This window comes from Naumovozyma dairenensis, chromosome 2, assembly GCF_000227115.2.
Source record: "Naumovozyma dairenensis CBS 421 chromosome 2, complete genome".
NCBI lineage: Eukaryota > Fungi > Ascomycota > Saccharomycetes > Saccharomycetales > Saccharomycetaceae > Naumovozyma > Naumovozyma dairenensis.
This window is the reverse complement of record NC_016480.1, coordinates 198229-214568: the sequence shown is the minus strand read 5'-3', so window position 1 is coordinate 214568 and position 16340 is coordinate 198229. Positions and strand designations below refer to the sequence as shown.

At 35.3% G+C, this 16340-nt stretch overlaps 6 protein-coding genes and 2 non-coding genes across 8 annotated transcripts; 3 read left to right on the top strand and 5 right to left on the bottom strand.

The window, feature by feature from the left end:
* Positions 1 to 700: 700 nt before the first annotated feature.
* Positions 701 to 1981, bottom strand: NDAI0B00920 (alkene reductase; the record flags this gene model as incomplete). Its single annotated transcript, XM_003668321.1, has 1 exon — positions 701 to 1981. The coding sequence occupies one exon, from the start codon at positions 1979 to 1981 to the stop codon at positions 701 to 703; it is 1281 nt and encodes a 426-aa protein (XP_003668369.1).
* Positions 1982 to 3057: 1076 nt separating this feature from the next.
* Positions 3058 to 3876, bottom strand: NDAI0B00910 (uncharacterized protein; the record flags this gene model as incomplete). The annotated part of the gene is made up of 1 exon (XM_003668320.1): positions 3058 to 3876. The coding sequence occupies one exon, from the start codon at positions 3874 to 3876 to the stop codon at positions 3058 to 3060; it is 819 nt and encodes a 272-aa protein (XP_003668368.1).
* A 370-nt stretch (positions 3877 to 4246) lies between these two features.
* DBP8 (ATP-dependent RNA helicase DBP8) lies at positions 4247 to 5557 on the top strand (the record flags this gene model as incomplete). Its single annotated transcript, XM_003668319.1, has 1 exon — positions 4247 to 5557. One exon carries the CDS (start codon positions 4247 to 4249, stop codon positions 5555 to 5557), a length of 1311 nt encoding a protein of 436 aa, XP_003668367.1.
* Positions 5558 to 5988: 431 nt separating this feature from the next.
* Positions 5989 to 6594, top strand: NOP19 (Nop19p; the record flags this gene model as incomplete). The annotated part of the gene is made up of 1 exon (XM_003668318.1): positions 5989 to 6594. The coding sequence occupies one exon, from the start codon at positions 5989 to 5991 to the stop codon at positions 6592 to 6594; it is 606 nt and encodes a 201-aa protein (XP_003668366.1).
* Positions 6595 to 8205: 1611 nt separating this feature from the next.
* NDAI0Btrna18T lies at positions 8206 to 8277 on the top strand. The gene has a single exon. It is a non-coding gene; the product is annotated as a tRNA-Thr (tRNA).
* Positions 8278 to 8731: 454 nt separating this feature from the next.
* On the bottom strand, positions 8732 to 9850 carry MTM1 (Mtm1p; the record flags this gene model as incomplete). Its single annotated transcript, XM_003668317.1, has 1 exon — positions 8732 to 9850. The coding sequence occupies one exon, from the start codon at positions 9848 to 9850 to the stop codon at positions 8732 to 8734; it is 1119 nt and encodes a 372-aa protein (XP_003668365.1).
* Positions 9851 to 10241: 391 nt separating this feature from the next.
* On the bottom strand, positions 10242 to 13307 carry RAD2 (ssDNA endodeoxyribonuclease RAD2; the record flags this gene model as incomplete). The annotated part of the gene is made up of 1 exon (XM_003668316.1): positions 10242 to 13307. The coding sequence occupies one exon, from the start codon at positions 13305 to 13307 to the stop codon at positions 10242 to 10244; it is 3066 nt and encodes a 1021-aa protein (XP_003668364.1).
* A 200-nt stretch (positions 13308 to 13507) lies between these two features.
* NDAI0Btrna16V lies at positions 13508 to 13580 on the bottom strand. Its single transcript has one exon. It is a non-coding gene; the product is annotated as a tRNA-Val (tRNA).
* Between the last annotated feature and the right edge of the window lie 2760 nt (positions 13581 to 16340).

The following is a 16340-nucleotide window of genomic DNA, read 5'->3' as shown; positions in this document are numbered from 1 at the left end:
TATATATTGATGGTCTGAATGAAACTTGTCTTCGGTAAGAAGACAAAAAAAAATTAAAACAAGCTCGTTTATCTATGTATCCCGTCATTTTAAGCATCAATGAAATAGCTCCTACTACTTACCTAGTACTATCCTTATTGTATCATATTCAGACTGTAATGTACGTACTATTCCTAGTTTTCTCGAGAACTTGTTACTTAATTCCCTATAACTTATGGAATTTAACGTCCATTTCAATTTACTTTTTCCCTTGTTATTTCACTGCGGCAATTTCTTTGGAGCGGTGTGTTCGAGCTTTCGGAGATTGACGATTATTCCGCAATTTCTTTCCCAAAATAGGTAACTACCTCTCGGAGTAAGCTATGAACACCCACAAACCACACGTATCTTAATGCGGCCTTTTCCCAAATTTGGGAATCCAACAAAAAGGGCAAATAGTTCCTTTATCAAATCTAAATTCAGGAAGCCCGGAAATTTTTAATACCGCGTTTTAGGGGACAGGGCGCTTACGTTACTACCATCTTGAAGCTACTTCGGCGGCTAATTGAATATGGAGCGATAAAAATTAACATGTACAACAATATCATGTAACTTGAATACAAAAAAGGGGAAAATAATGTTTCAGAGCTCTTCTTTTACTAAAAATATACATAGAAAGATAAAAAGTTTATAAAATTCATGTTTTACTCTCTTAGGCAGCTTATATGGTTCGCTTTTCAAATGTTCTATCGAAATTCTGATGGTTTTCATAGGCTTTGTCTGTCAATGGTTCTACCGAGCCAGATCTGTGTTCGAATGTCTCATCGTAAGTTGGATAATCCAAATACCCCTTGTCTGTCATGGCGTAGAAAGTAGATCTATCATACTTGTTCAAGGGCTCACCATATTCTAATCTATCAACTAAATCAGGGTTGGCAATGAAGAATCTACCATAACCCAACAAGGTTCTATCGTCTTGAAGCAAATCTTTAGCAATTTCAGGATGCAAAGCTAGATTACCAGACCTAATAATTGGGCCTTTCCAAATGGAATATGCAAAATCATTGGTACCGTCAGTATATTCACCTTCACCTTCTTTTAAGAAGGGATTTGTTACTCTTGGTTCAACTAAATGAACATAAGCTAATCTCTTACCATTCTTAGCCCTCTTTTCCAACTCACCAAGAATATAACAATATTCAGCAAGTAAATCTGGATCAGAACCACCTGACATATTTCCAAATTTCCCGTATGGTGAGAATCTAATACCAACTCTTTCAGGACCAACAGCTTTTACTACAGCATCAGTCACTTCTAAGACAAAACGAGCTCTGTTTTCGATAGAGTTACCGTATTCGTCAGTTCTTTGATTAGACATAGGGTCTAAGAATTGATTTAAAAGATACCCATTAGCTGAATGTATCTCGATCCCATCAGCGCCGCAGGCAATGGAGTTTTTCGCAGCTTGAACGTACTCTTCAATATATTGCTTTATTTCATTTTTAGTCAATCCATGCTGCGGATTATTTGCCTTCTTAGCTTTCAACTCAGATTCTTCATCCATATAAATGTTAGCAGAACCATCAGTTGCAGAATCATAACGTAAACCATCCCTAGCTAATGTATCAGGGAATGCTTGCCAACCTAGAGACCATAATTGAACCCAAATAAATGATTTATTATCATGAACACCTTTAAAGATATGTTTCCATTGATCCATTTGTTCTTGGGACCAAATTCCTGGAGCGTTGTCATAACCACCAGCCTGGGGAGAGATAAAGGTGCCTTCTGTAATTAACATGGTACCTGGCCTTTGAGAACGTTGTTTATAATACTCGTAGGCCCATTTCCTATTAGGGATGTTACCAGGATGCTCTGCTCTCATTCTTGTTAGTGGTGGCATCACCGCACGATGTTTCAACTCGGTATTACCAATCTTGGTTGGCTTGAACAGATTGGTGTCCTTTAAGGCAACTGGTTGAAAGTTTGTGACGAAAGGCATGTTTTGTTTGTTTGTATTGTTATTGTTTACTTGGTTTTTTGTGTTTTTGTTTGTTTGTATTGTTATTGTTTACTTGGTTTTTGTGTTTTTGTTTGGTAGTTTTCGACCTGTAGAGGAAGAATCTAAGAAAGACACTTTTGAATCTGGTGTCTAGTCGAATCAATCAGCTGCTTATATAAGTTTCCCCATTATAGCTTCTTAGTAGTATTGTTAACTCGGGTTTCGTTATTACACAGATTTTTAATATTATGTACGTATTAACCTGAAGAAAAAGGCCCCTCGGTAGGGATATTACGTAAAGGTTTGGATCTGAATGCACCTGACAAATGCAATCGAACCATTCCTCATCTGTGCCCTGTACTTTTTGTGGACGTGCGTAGTAGCACTCATATCTTACACATATTTTAATGTATGCACCAACTTAACGCCGGAGTCTTTCGAGAAATTTTCATGGTTATATAATTATCTAATTACGTACGTTCGGAGATTTCCGTGCCCCGGATTTAAAATTCCTCCAGACACAATCCTAACTTAGGATTCCTAAGCAGCTGAAACAAAAAGCAATAAGGGATCGCCGAGAAATCAACTCTGTCTTCCGGCTTCCGTCTGCCGGATGCCGTCTCGGAAATTCGGCAACTTTCTTCTTCCGTTCACTATAGAAGTGGTAAATTATATAATGTAATCCTGCCTTTGTAATACTACATATTATATCCATGATATACTTGGGTATCTAAGCAGGGGGGAACTTCTGTAATATAAATCTCTCAGGAGTAAGAAATGATACACATCGAATAACGATCCATTTGTGAGAGGTAATAGAATATTATTGGCCAATATGTGCAAAAATACGCGGGGAAATAACTAGAAGCGCAGTAGCCATATTGCACTGAGCTTCCATTATAGTATATAGATAATATATAAGTATTATATCATGGCCCGGCATTCAAAGTTACTTAAAGTTAGAGTACGCCATTTTCATAAGTAAAAAGGATATACTCAAGCGCCATATACGCGATAATATTGAATGTGAAACATAATATATGTGTACTTTCGATCCTTTGTATGATATCCCAATCTCAGCCAGAGGTTAATCTTCGTCTTTTATAGTCGTTTGAGTCGTCGTTTCGATCCTCTTCTGAGTTCCTTTTCAGTGACTGCACATCTTGAACTAAATTATATAACCCTTGGGCCATAGTACGTCTTAATTCGGAAATGACTTCTTCTTGAACTCCCAATGTACCAAGTTCTCTTCCAAATTTCCTCATTTGTTCTCTTGTGTTCGTAACAAATTCATTAAATTTAACTTCGATCACATCATCATATTGATCAGCCCTAGCGTTCTTATCCTTCTTCTCTGGTACGAGATCATTAGCATCAACATTATTCCTCGGGACTTTGGGCAGCCCATTACCATTGGAAAGGGAAGTAGTTCTTCGAGGCGACTCAGTGGTGGAAATTGGTCTGTTCGGGATATTTATTGGTTTTTCTGCATTGTTCGTGTGGCTATGTACCATTTCATGAGGACAGGTAGGTAGCGTTTTTGCTCTTTTCTTCGATGGTACATTAGTTATGACTTGTTCTTGTGGCATCTGCGGTTGTACCGTTGTTGTCTCCTTATTCAACTGAGGTGGTGGCTGGGATTGAACATGAGACGGAGTTTGTGGTATCTGTGATTGTTTTGATGGTATCAAACGCTGTATTGGAGACTGCCTTTGCGTTATTCTTGTTGTGATTTGAATGTTTAAACCCAATTCTTTAAAAGTTTTTTTTAAAAAATCAGCATTTATGTGGGATTCTTGTACTATATCCTGGAAGGAATATCCCAGACGAATTAATTTGTAAATAGTGTCATGCACTTTGGGTCGAAGGATCGCAACTATGTCTGCTCTGGCCATGATTTATATGTATGTGGGCGTGTAGCGTATTTCTTTGATTCTTCGAGAAAGTAGACTATAATGTAAAAGTGTGCTTTGACGAAAGTATTTCCCTATATCGATCTAATTTATCCTTGTCTTGCATATTAGCAAGTTTTTTCTAGACTAATCTGTACCATTTTGGTGTCAAGACACGTTAAAATTGACTATTTACTTTACTTTTTTCTGGTAGCCGCTAAACTTTTTTAGTATTGAAAATTTTTCAGATGAGGTGAAATGAGATGAGATCAAACATTTGCAAAATCCATAGTAGAAAGACATATCAAGAGATAAACGAAGGTTACCATCAGTGCAGAATTTACTACCGAGCACAGGTCCAAAACAAGAAAAAATGTCGACGTCTAAACAAGAAACTTTCAAATCCCTAGGTTTATCCAAATGGTTATATGAATCATTATCCGCAATGAAAATTACTCAACCAACGGCAATTCAATCAGCATGTATCCCTGAGATATTAAAAGGTAGAGATTGTATTGGTGGTGCTAAGACTGGTTCAGGTAAAACTATTGCATTTGCGGGGCCCATGCTAACTAAATGGTCAGAAGATCCATGTGGGATGTTTGGTGTCGTATTAACTCCAACCAGAGAACTAGCCATGCAAATTGCCGAACAGTTTACAGCACTTGGGAGTAGTATGAATATTCGTGTGGCCATCGTTGTTGGTGGTCAGAGTATTGTAGAACAAGCCATTCAATTGCAAAATAAACCTCATTTTATCATTGCTACTCCAGGGAGATTGGCTCATCACATTATGAATAGTGGTGAAGATACTGTTGGTGGATTGAAAAGAACCAAATTCTTGGTCCTCGATGAAGCGGATAGTTTATTGACTGATAGTTTTGCTGGAGATTTAGCTACATGTATAGGTGCTTTACCACCAAAGCATAAGAGACAAACTTTACTATTCACAGCCACGATAACTGATCAAGTAAGGACGTTGGAAAATGCCCCTGCCCAAGACGGGAAACCATCAGTATTTACTTACCAAGTGGAAAGTGTTGATAAAGTCGCAATTCCGTCAACTTTGAAGACAGAATATATTTTGGTGCCAGAACATGTAAAGGAAGCGTACTTATATCAATTATTAACATGTGAAACCTATAAAGATTCTAGTGCCATCATTTTCGTAAATAGAGCTATGACAGCAGAAGTTCTTCGAAGAACTTTGTATCACTTGGACGTCAGAGTTGCCTCATTACATTCCTATATGCCACAACAAGAAAGAACAAATTCCTTACATAGATTCCGTGCCAATGCTGCTAGAGTATTAGTGGCAACAGACGTAGCTGCAAGAGGGTTGGATATTCCAATTGTAGAATTAGTTATTAATTATGATATTCCTTCTGATCCAGATACTTTTATTCATAGAGCAGGTAGAACTGCTCGTGCCGGTAGAAGTGGTGATGCCATATCGTTTGTTACTCAAAGAGACGTCTCCAGAATTGAAGCTATTGAAGAACGTATAAACAAAAAGATGGATGAGTCCGATAAAGTCCATGATACAGCCGTTATTAGAAAAGCTTTAACAAAGGTAACGAAAGCTAAGAGAGAATCTTTGATGGCAATGGAAAAGGAAAATTTCGGGGAAAGACAAAGGATACAAAGGCAAAAGAATATGGCATCAAAGCGTCATAGAGAATAGAGGAATGTGACCTTTTACTTATCTTTTATTCAAAATATTATGTAGTATCATAAAAGTAGATAATTTTTTTATAGAAAAGCTAAGAAAAATACTTCGTATAAGACAGAACCGATTAAAAAAATCGGTTACCTCTTTGGTATCGTGATGTTCATACTTAGGCCTCTTCTGTCTGTTAAATTTGCGCCATGAGGAGGTACCTACACATATAATTCACTCCCGGTCGATGCAAAACCTTTTCTTTCGATGGTGTTCATTGTCTCTGTGACAATGTCAAATAGTCCATATACTAATTAATATACCGAAAATTTTTAAAGTAATGAAATTTTTCGACCTCATCACTAGTTTATATAATAGTTGAAACCTGCAAGAGAAAAGCAAAAGGAACAAAGGCATTGTATTTGGAACTTAAAGCTCTTAATTTAGATAAGAAGATGAGTAGAGCCCAAGAAATACAAGAAAAACTGGATTTACAGGCTAAACTCCAGTTAGCGTTAAGCAATAAATCATCAAAAGTTGCCGCATGGTTAGAGTCTAGTACAGATGAAACTAAAGACCGTAGTAAGGAAATAGAAGACGCTAAAGAATTAGAAGATAGTAAAAATGCTTTTTTTAATTTGCCCGTCGTTCAAATTGGCTCTGGTTTACATTTTGCATATAACGAAACGTCTAAGGATGATATACATACTATTGGTGAATTTATTAATAGTGATAAAAAAATTAGTTCTTTATCCAAAAAAAAGAAACGTAATGAACCTACAGATGTACGAAATGATATTTATAGAATTGCAAAGGATGATACGAAAGCTATGGTTGCATTGAAGAGGAAGATGAGGCATGGTCAAAAGATGGCACTCAGACAAGATCTAGCAGAATCGGTAAATAAGAAGACGTCAGTAGAGCCAGAAAGTAGAAACACTTCTAATGCTAAAAATGACGCTCATTCCAGTAGTGATGATGAGGCAGATATGCGAAATCAAAAATCCACTAAAAAGACATTCGGGTTGTTGTTCAACGGCAACAAAAAGAGGCGAAAGTAATCCCTTTTTTTGGTGTACCTGAGATCTAAGTAATTTAAGTAAGTGATACGTCAGCAATAAATTTATTTAGCGTATACTAGACATAGGTTGATTTCTTTTGAGAGTAACAAAACCCCAGAAAAACTTCACCTTTCGGTGGTTGTGCTTTATCCCTTTTTGTGATGTTTGGGTTACCAGATTATAAGCTTGACTTACTTCAATCTTTATCACACATCAAAAATACAGGCTTGCGAACTGAATTTAATTGTTTTTCGTTAATTATAATCGTTTACCTTTTTGTTTATTTTTCTTCAATAGATAGCTTGTTGTTTTCAATTTTTCTTTGCCAAACTTTTGTATCAACTTTTTTACTCAAAAGTAAACAAAAAAGAGTACATTTTAAGGTTGATTTAGTTACTCTAAACCAATCCTAAGTTAACAGATTTAAGGATGGGGTAGTATAAGCTGAATACTAGTTATACCCTGATCAAGTATAACGAGGATCCTAATAAAGTGTATTGCCTGCATAATGCGACACGCCGAGCTTGACGATCCTTTCAAAAACTTCTAATGAGAACTTTGCAACTGAAGCTACTTTAGAGAATGTTACCGATCTTAGAACTCTTTAGGTATTCGCCATATCCTATTGTTATCCTAGCTGCTTATTATATAACCAAACGTATTATACTAGATTTATATATATTTTACCTGAACGTATTAATAGATAACTCTGAACTATCAATAAGAAGTAAATTACATGTAACATACATAGCATCATAGATTTTTCAATATCAAAATTACAGAAGTGGTGTTCGAAAAAGGTCTACTTTGACACTTCTTTCCAATAACTGTCGGAGTTAACTAAAAAAGAGGCTTGAAAACATGAGTTGTTACTTATAAGTGTCCACTTTTCTTCGGTACTGTCATGTCTACGATCAAAAGATATTTTTTTGGACTTCCTTAAAGAAGGCTGCCCTCTAACATCATTATTTGTTTTTTTTCATTAAAATACTAAACGATTCATTGCGGAAGGCATACCCAAGATCTATAAAAAGATGTCGGACGGATTAAAATAAAGGTTCTTGAATTGTAAAGTGCATCTTTCAAAGTGGGACACTAAATATGAAAAACACAATTTATTTTGCCATAAAAGTACACCACTTTGAATATGACTGAAGCTCTCATTCAGAATCTTTATGGAAAATTAAAAGACAAACGTCACTCAACAGGAGGGAAGACACAAACAAAAAAGCTGTAAAGCAAATTGAGCCATTCTGTCAAGGTAGGGTTGACAGTTAGAGATCCCATGATTACCTCTAGTTAACCTTGTGCGTCGTACTGGAGGATATGCTTCCTAGTAGGCTATTAGGTATCGAGTTACTAAGTGGTACTAGGTTCCTAGAATGGGAACTGCGAACAAGGCGGTCGACTGCTCCTCGAAGTATTTAGTTCATGAACTCTTAGACGTGAATTGATGCAAAAAAGATAACAACAAATCTTATAACACATCTATATCACTACTAGACAAAAAACAAATAAAACCTCTAACAGTTACCAATAGTAAGAACAACTATTGAATCTTATGTCTGAAGTTGGAAGAACCAAACTTGCTAGAGAAAAAATGTTAGGTTTGCCGCCTTAGCTTAGTGGTAGAGCGCTGCACTTGTAATGCAGAGGTCGCTAGTTCAATTCTGGCAGGTGGCATTTTTTTTATTTTAGATTCATTATGAATTCCGAATACACTACATAGTTCACGTACGTACAATCAGCATCTTCTAGCAGTCGTATTGCTCTCTGTTCGTCTACCTGAGAGTTATCAATGTTCTCTCGAGTGTCAGTGTTGTTATTCATGCCGTTGTATTTTAATGATTACCCAACGTTTACTTACTAGTGTATACTTTTGATTCACTATGTGAATGTATTTATGTATTAAGTGAAACTCTTTCCAATCTGCTATTTTATTACGTTGTTAACTTATATGTTCCACACCGTGATTCAACGGGTTGATACAGGCTACATATATTCACTCACATATATTATTTACAGGGATAACTTAATGGTTCGTCACAATAATTTTACTTGTTCATCAGGTTTTGAATCATGCTGCCTATCGACAATAAGTGAATTATTGACCCAGCTTCATGATGCTTGTAGCAATCTATGAATTGAATATTTTCTTTGAGATCTCATAACTAGAGATCATTATTGCACAACTGGGTGCGATCTTGATAATTCTCGGTAATAACCCCACATATAGCGCGCCTGCACCTTCAGTTTTCCATATATTCCCCAGGAACTTAAACATATTTTTCGAAACTACTGCTTTATTGTTCTTACTACTTGTTACCAGTGCTTTATCCGGTGCATTAAAAAATGATATTTGCCATCTTGTTTTGCCTACATCAAACGGGTGTGTGAAAATGGCAGCAAGAGTACCACTCACAGAACCGCTGACAAAACTGTTTATAAACTGGATCCAATTTACATTTAAAGAAGGATCTGTATCTATCCAAAAATGATTCTTACAAAATTCGTAAGATCCCCAATATATTGCACTAAACGGGACATCTCTCCATAATGTTATTTCTAAACCTTTAAAAAGAGCTCTATAAATACCATTAACTTTCATTTCTTGCCTCGTTTCCTTTAGCAATTCTCTTATTAGCATCCATGAACTTGTAGATTTCGACGACCTCGGTATACTTTGTAATTTAGTCTTTGTTAGTTCCAAAGGAGCCACTACAGTAGCTGCTACTATTCTTGCAAACGCCCCACAGAGTAGTGGATTAAAGTTAGGAAAACTTTTAGATATAGGTGAATTATCTCGCATGTATTCATAACCAGTAAAATAGACAATATTAGCAGGAACTGCCATGAGAAGGTTAATTGAAATTCCTCTCCATAATGTAGTAATCCCTTCTAGTTTTGATATCTTTGTAAAGGCTTCCCAAGTACTATTAAACCGTACCGACGAGTTTTTACAATTAAGTTGTTGAAAGCATGGACTTTCCCAAAACAATTTATTCTTGTTTATTATCGGTGCTACCAACTTTGCTTGGACTGTGGATAAATCTGTCTTTAGTTTCTGTTTACTGACAGATGCTGTTATAACTTTCTCTATGGGTCCACAGGAACAATCTGGTAATAGTTCTTGTTGTTGCAATCTAATTCTAACTACATCCATCGGTGTTAATGTCAACGAAGTTAATAGAGAACCTGAACAAGCACTTAACATTCGTTGTTGTAAAGTCAACTCATCTTTTGCATTATTACTCATAACTAATGGGCATATTCTTGTCAATAGCTGCTTGGTTGGTTAGTGTCAAAATATCCATGAAATGGAAGGAAGAGACATGAATACCTTTAAAAGGTTTGTTCTATAAATCTTCCTGTTCTTATCAAATCATGCTCAGTTAAAATAAAGGTGCCGTTTGTCCATCGACTATTATTAATGCGGCGATGACTAAAGGCAAAACATATAAAAATGCGACGTCTGATTTTCGCGTCTGAACATTTTCAGGTTTAACATATTGAATAATACCTAATTCGATAGAGAACATATAAAGTAACTTTGTTTTCAATGCTGAATATCTATAAAAAGAATATGTACTTACACTATTTCTTTATAATGTCTTTGATATATCACTAATGGTTAGAGATATGGGTTTCTACTCCATCCTTCTTTTCTTCATCTTTCCTGCAGCTGTGGCTAATCTTTTACTCATGTTCATAGCATTACTTCCTTCCAAATATTCACTTGGGAAGAAGTCCGAGATACTCCTTTGTTTCCCTTGCTTTTTACGTTTATTGATATCCTGGATTAGTGGGATTAAAACCTCGTCCGATTTCTCTTGCGGCCACCCAATTTTCCTTTTGAGGAATTCTCTTAATAAATCCAGATCTGGGAAGTTCCATATAAATTTTGTTTTATCATGGTCAACTTCCGGATTTAAATACGCATCTTTAACTAATTCACTGGGGAAATTAGAATCGAAAACTATTTCATTTTTCACTAATCTTTTCCTAAGATCTTTTTCAAATTTAGATTCATTTTCTTGTTTTTTTTCGTTAAATTGTCCCTCCTCATACCATTCTTTGAATTTTCTCAAGTTACCAAATTCTGCAATTATCTCTAAACTTGAAACAGGTCCCATACCTTTAACACCATTTGTGTAATCACTACCCAATAGCTGTGCCATTTCAATCATATTTATACGGTCCAGCCCTATATTTCTAAGGATTGATGCACTGTCATAAAATTCCACATAGTTTTTCTCATGGAACATATTCTTATAGACTTTTGATCCCCCGAAAAGAAATACATCACTATCATCAGTTACTATTCCATCAACTAAGTTCAAATGTAACAACTCAGCACATTGGGCTTCTGCTTCCATAGGTGCGACAATGAAGGGAATACCAAATCTTGAAAGCAAGTCTTGAACATCTTGAACCATATCTGGTGTAACTTCATCAGAATCTCTTTTATCTTTCATTTGCTGCTCGTATAGTTCATCTTCCATGAAAGCTTTATCAATTAGACTACTAGTGGACCCTGACGCTTTGCCGTTCAATAATGTTAGGTCTTTAAAGGCTTCAAACTCTTGTTGTTCTTTCCTAATATTCTCAGTAAGATTTTCTTCCTCTTCATCTGAGAAATCATAATTGAAGATTAATGGCTTCCTTTTTTGCGGTTTTTCGGTGGTACTCTCTCCAATGTCATTATTCTCTGCACTATCTTCTTTCGTCTCTATATTTGTCGTTGGTTGTACTTCTTCGATAAGTGTGTCATCTTCAATTAGTGGAGCTGAATTCTGTTGTACCTCTAATAGATCTTCTGCATCAAACCCTGAAACTAATTTGAAATCACCATCTGCGTTATTGTTATTTTTCTCGTTAGAATTTAAGTCAGCAATTTTCTTATCTTGAACAAAATTCGATGTTGTAAATGGATTGGTCGCTTCAACATTTGAAACTGTTTGAAACCAAGCTGGAACTTCGGGTGGAGGTAATTTCTTTTCTTCTTCTTTTTCAGAAACAGACTCATCTACTTCGTTAATTATTTCTCTAGTGGGTGACTGGAAAAGGAAGGAACTATTGGGAATCTTTCCCACAATGAAATTTAGATTTTGTTCTGTTTCAGTTAAATTAGGATGTGTAGCATTGCTGTTGATTTGGGGAACAACGGGTGGCAAAACTTTAACATCATTTGTAATCGTCGAAGAAACATTATTAATTGATTTCGATGTCACCGTTTTTTCTTTACTCAAAATCTCATCAGGTAATGTTGCGAGGAATTGTTTCGTTTGCTGCTCAGCAATGTTCTCCTTTTCGGAGTCCTCGATTTTATTTGTTTTTTTTGCCTTCATGGTACGGGCATCTAGAAGAGATTTTTGATACGCTTCCATCATTTCTATTTCCTCAATTTGATCTAAATAATCTTCATCATTATCACTATGATCACTCTCGTCGTTGATATCGACATGCCGTATTATGGAACGTTGTGATTTTTTAAGCGGTGATACTTGATTTGGTCTTGTATCTAAGAATGACTGGCTGCCTACAGCTTGTCGAACTTCATCTAGTTTTGGTAATCTTGCTGCGCTTAGCGAAAAATCTTCCACTTCTTTTTCCTTATTTGCTTTCAAATCTACGTCTTCCCAGTCGAACTCGTCTTCTTCATCTTCATCTTCAGTTTTAACCTCTTGCGGTACCGAACTTTTACTTTTTGTATGTGTGTCATTTACCTGAGTATGGACTTCAGTATTTGTATTATTACTAGGTTTATCCAATATAATAGCTTTCTGAACTTCAGATCCATCCATTTCACCTAGCCCTAGGGCCCAACCATTTTCTGTCTTCTGTAATTTATATTCTTTATGTAATTGCCCTGATATTCTATTGATAACTTCATCATTCAATTTTGAGGCACCACTATCGTGAAGTCCTGTTACATTCATCAATTTCTGAGTATAAAAATTCCTTCTTTTCACCATATTAATTTGGAATTTGGAGAAATCCAAACTATTTGGGAATATATCTTCCAACTGTTCCTTTGTATAACCCATCCTTAATCTTGATCTTAACCTTAAAGTGGATAAAACCATATATTGAGTGGATTTTGGCAATTCTTCAAATTCTTTTGATGCAGGATTAATAGAATCCAAATCAATAGTATCTAGTTCATCATCCATATTACTAATAACATTTTCAAATTTCTTAGCAGTATTGACTCTTTGATCACTTAAATCATACTTAAATCCTTCTATTTCAGGTAAATCCCAATCATCATCTGGTTTAAACAAAGTAGTATTTTTAGTAGTTTTAGTAGATTCATTTTTCTTCTTCCCAGGAGATGTTTGTCCATCTTGAGTGCCATTATTTTTCTGTAACAACTGTAAAGCTAATATTTTCTTAGCTGTCCTTGAAGCATCATCTCTCTTACCTTGTCTAATTTCCCTTCTTTGTCTAATGGTTTCTCTTTTCAAAACGGGAACACCACCGTCAAATACAAATACAGGTTTTATACCAAAATATAATAATTTACAAATTCTTCTGAAAAACCCAGTAATGTGAGAATTTTTGACTTTATTCCCATTTTCATCTCTAACAGCCTTTAAAAATTGGTATATCCAGATAGAGGCATCGATTGCCATCTTTTTGTCTTGAAGAGATTCGAGACGTACTGGTTTTGACGTTCTTGCAACTACATCCCAAAATGAATGAACACCCATATTGCTTTGATATCAAAAACTGATGTCGAAACAAGCAAAACAGTTGATCCTTATCTAATGAGTATTATCAATAAAAAAATATGCTTTGATCAACTATGAAGAAAAACACCCTTGACTTTATTTTTTGTTCTGAATAGAGAGTGTATGTATAAAATCCGTATAAAAAGTTGAAAACGGAGAAAAAAAATTCAAAAAATAATTGTTCTAACCGAGGATTGAACTCGGGGCCTTTGCCGTGTAAAGGCAACGTGATAACCACTACACTATTAGAACAAATGTTTGATGTTTTGTATACCTTAATCTTGGAATGTGTTGAATAACGAGAAATCATCTCGGGATCTTCCTACGTATTGCAATATATCTCTCCCCTAACTAGTGATTAATCCTAATGGGTCATAAAAATGTTGGAAATAAGTCATAACTGTCCTTTGGATCAGTTAAATTGGGAGAAATATGTGTAGCAATGTTACTAACACTTTCAAGGTATAACCAGTCGTCCTCTTTTAGCATTTGCCAAAGAGTACTATACATAACTTGTACATATATCTATATATCTCTTATATATTTTATTGGAATATATGGTACATATATGTCGATTTGCTAAAAGGACATTGATTTACAGACACACAATATTGTCGTAATGTACGGTAGATATGCCGAGGCAACAAGAGAAAGGAATATTTTCACGATGAGATATCATCGAGAAAATAAAATATATAAGAGATATATAGATATATGTATACGTTATGTATAGTACTCTTTGGCAAATGCTAAAAGAGGACGACTGGTTATACCTTGAAAAAGTGTTAGTAACATTGCAACACATATTTCTCCCAATTTAACTGATCCAAAGGACAGTTATGTCTAATTTCCAACATATTTTATTTCTCGTTGATATCTCATCGTGATAATTTTCTTTTTCCTGGTCGTCTGGGCATATCTACCATACGTTACGGCAATATTGTGTGTCTGTAAATCAATGTCCTTTTAGCAAATCAACATATATGTACCATATATTCCAATAAAAACCATGAAGCTGGACATAATATATTAATTGCCTGGAGTTCTAAAAAATTTCGTTTTTCCTGTTATAATTATTTACACATGTTTTCATTTACTTCCCCAAAAACTGACCTTTTTTAAACATTAAGAAGGACAATAAATCACTCTTATGACAGTACTGTAGTCAATTAAATATTTCGTTCAGATGGGACACCTATAACTATATATGAACTACTGCTTCGGAGCGTAGGGTTATATAAATATCCTGTCACCCAGAATTTAAAAGAAGTCAGGCCCAAGTGAGCTTCTTTTTTTGAAAGAAGTTAAAACCCTGACATGATTCTATGTGATAGAATACAATAGTTTTTTAATAGGTGCCTTTTTAAAAACGTTTCTCGAAATTGCCTGTTGCTGAATTTTTCTATTAACTGCAGTGGAGTTTTTTTTTATCTTCAAATCTATTAGCCTATTATTTTTCCAAGGCTACTGCCATACACATGACTTCTATAAGAAAATATTATTACTCTGAAGGTTTTTTACATATGTGGGGTGGTTATTATTGTGTGTCGAAAAAGTCTGATTAATGGAATACTGTGACGCGAAGTGATTTGATGTAGTCTGTGACACAGTTTGGCGCGCGAGCGAGAAAGGAAAGTCTTCGAAAATGTAAAATAAAAGGAGCATGAATGATTCTCTTTCGAATATTATCGTAAAATACAAGATACTATTTGAGCTAAGAACAACATCTGTCTAGTTACACTTGAAAAAGGGTTCTTTGACAAGTTTGTTACCTAAATCTATACGTGTTTTCACTCATCTTAAGCTATTTTGTTTTTACATAGCAGGTAGATAGCTCAAAATTTTATTCTTGTCATATATTGATTGTTTGTAAAATGAAGTAAAAAAGACGCATTTGTAGAAATAATTAAAGTGGGAGGAGTAAGAATCAAGACTATGTCAAACAGTATTCTATATATATTTTTTCTGACATAGGATGTCCTGGCTTACTCTTGTCTTTCTCTAAATTACAACTGAAAATTCGAGCCAATGAACAATAAGAGAAAAAAGAGGAAGTTCAATTATGTAGTAATTCCGTTTTTGTCGTAGCTACATGTACGTAGAAAAAAACAGGAAGCTGACATTTAATTCAAGAGCGTAGCCGAATTTTTGGAATCTGGAGTTCTCTTTTCCTGTGAATTTTTCTGTACATTGCCCTCGTTTGTACGTGCGTATTAATTTTTCTTCTTCCCCTTTTCCTTTATTGCGCCAGCTAATTATATTTTTTTTTTTTTTTTCAGTGGAGCCAGGTTCAGGTGACAGCGACAGAGACAGGCAAAGCGACGCGGGCAGTGACGCGGACGACAGTAAGGGAAAAAAGAAAGGAAGCGAAAAATTACGACAACTACGTAGAAAGATGAAATAAGATTGTGTTATTATTACCAATTAAATAGAACAGGGCTATAGAAGTATAACTTTGGATAGCTTATGCTAAGAAGAACATGATCTTTTGTCAATCCCTACTTTTGGCTGATATTATGTTCTTGTTAGTGTGAACAGAAGAGTGGGGCTGGGTTAAACATAGAGCACTCATGACAAGCGTTGTTTGTTACTGTATCGCCTATAGCATTAGTTTGTTCCGCTATTCCTGCCCTTGATGTATTTTCTTGTCTCTGTATATCCCTTCATATCTATTATGCATAAATAGGTTATTATGGCAGGCTTCCTGTGCGACAGGTCAAAGAAACCCGTACTTGACTCTGTCCGTGTGTCACACCACCTTTATTCAATTCATCAGAAACCGGGCAAATCAATTACCACTTTACATATGTGTGCGCCCGGTTTCTTTTCTAAGGATTTTAAAGAAATTGGAGATTGCGTATACATATTAGTTTCTTCACAGCCGTTAACAATAAAATAACTATAAAAAAGACACCTATATAAACCCTGCATACTTTTCTGTTTATCCATTGCTTCTCTTTTTCTTCTTCTTACTCTTTCCATTAGGATTTCATATCATATATATCCACAACC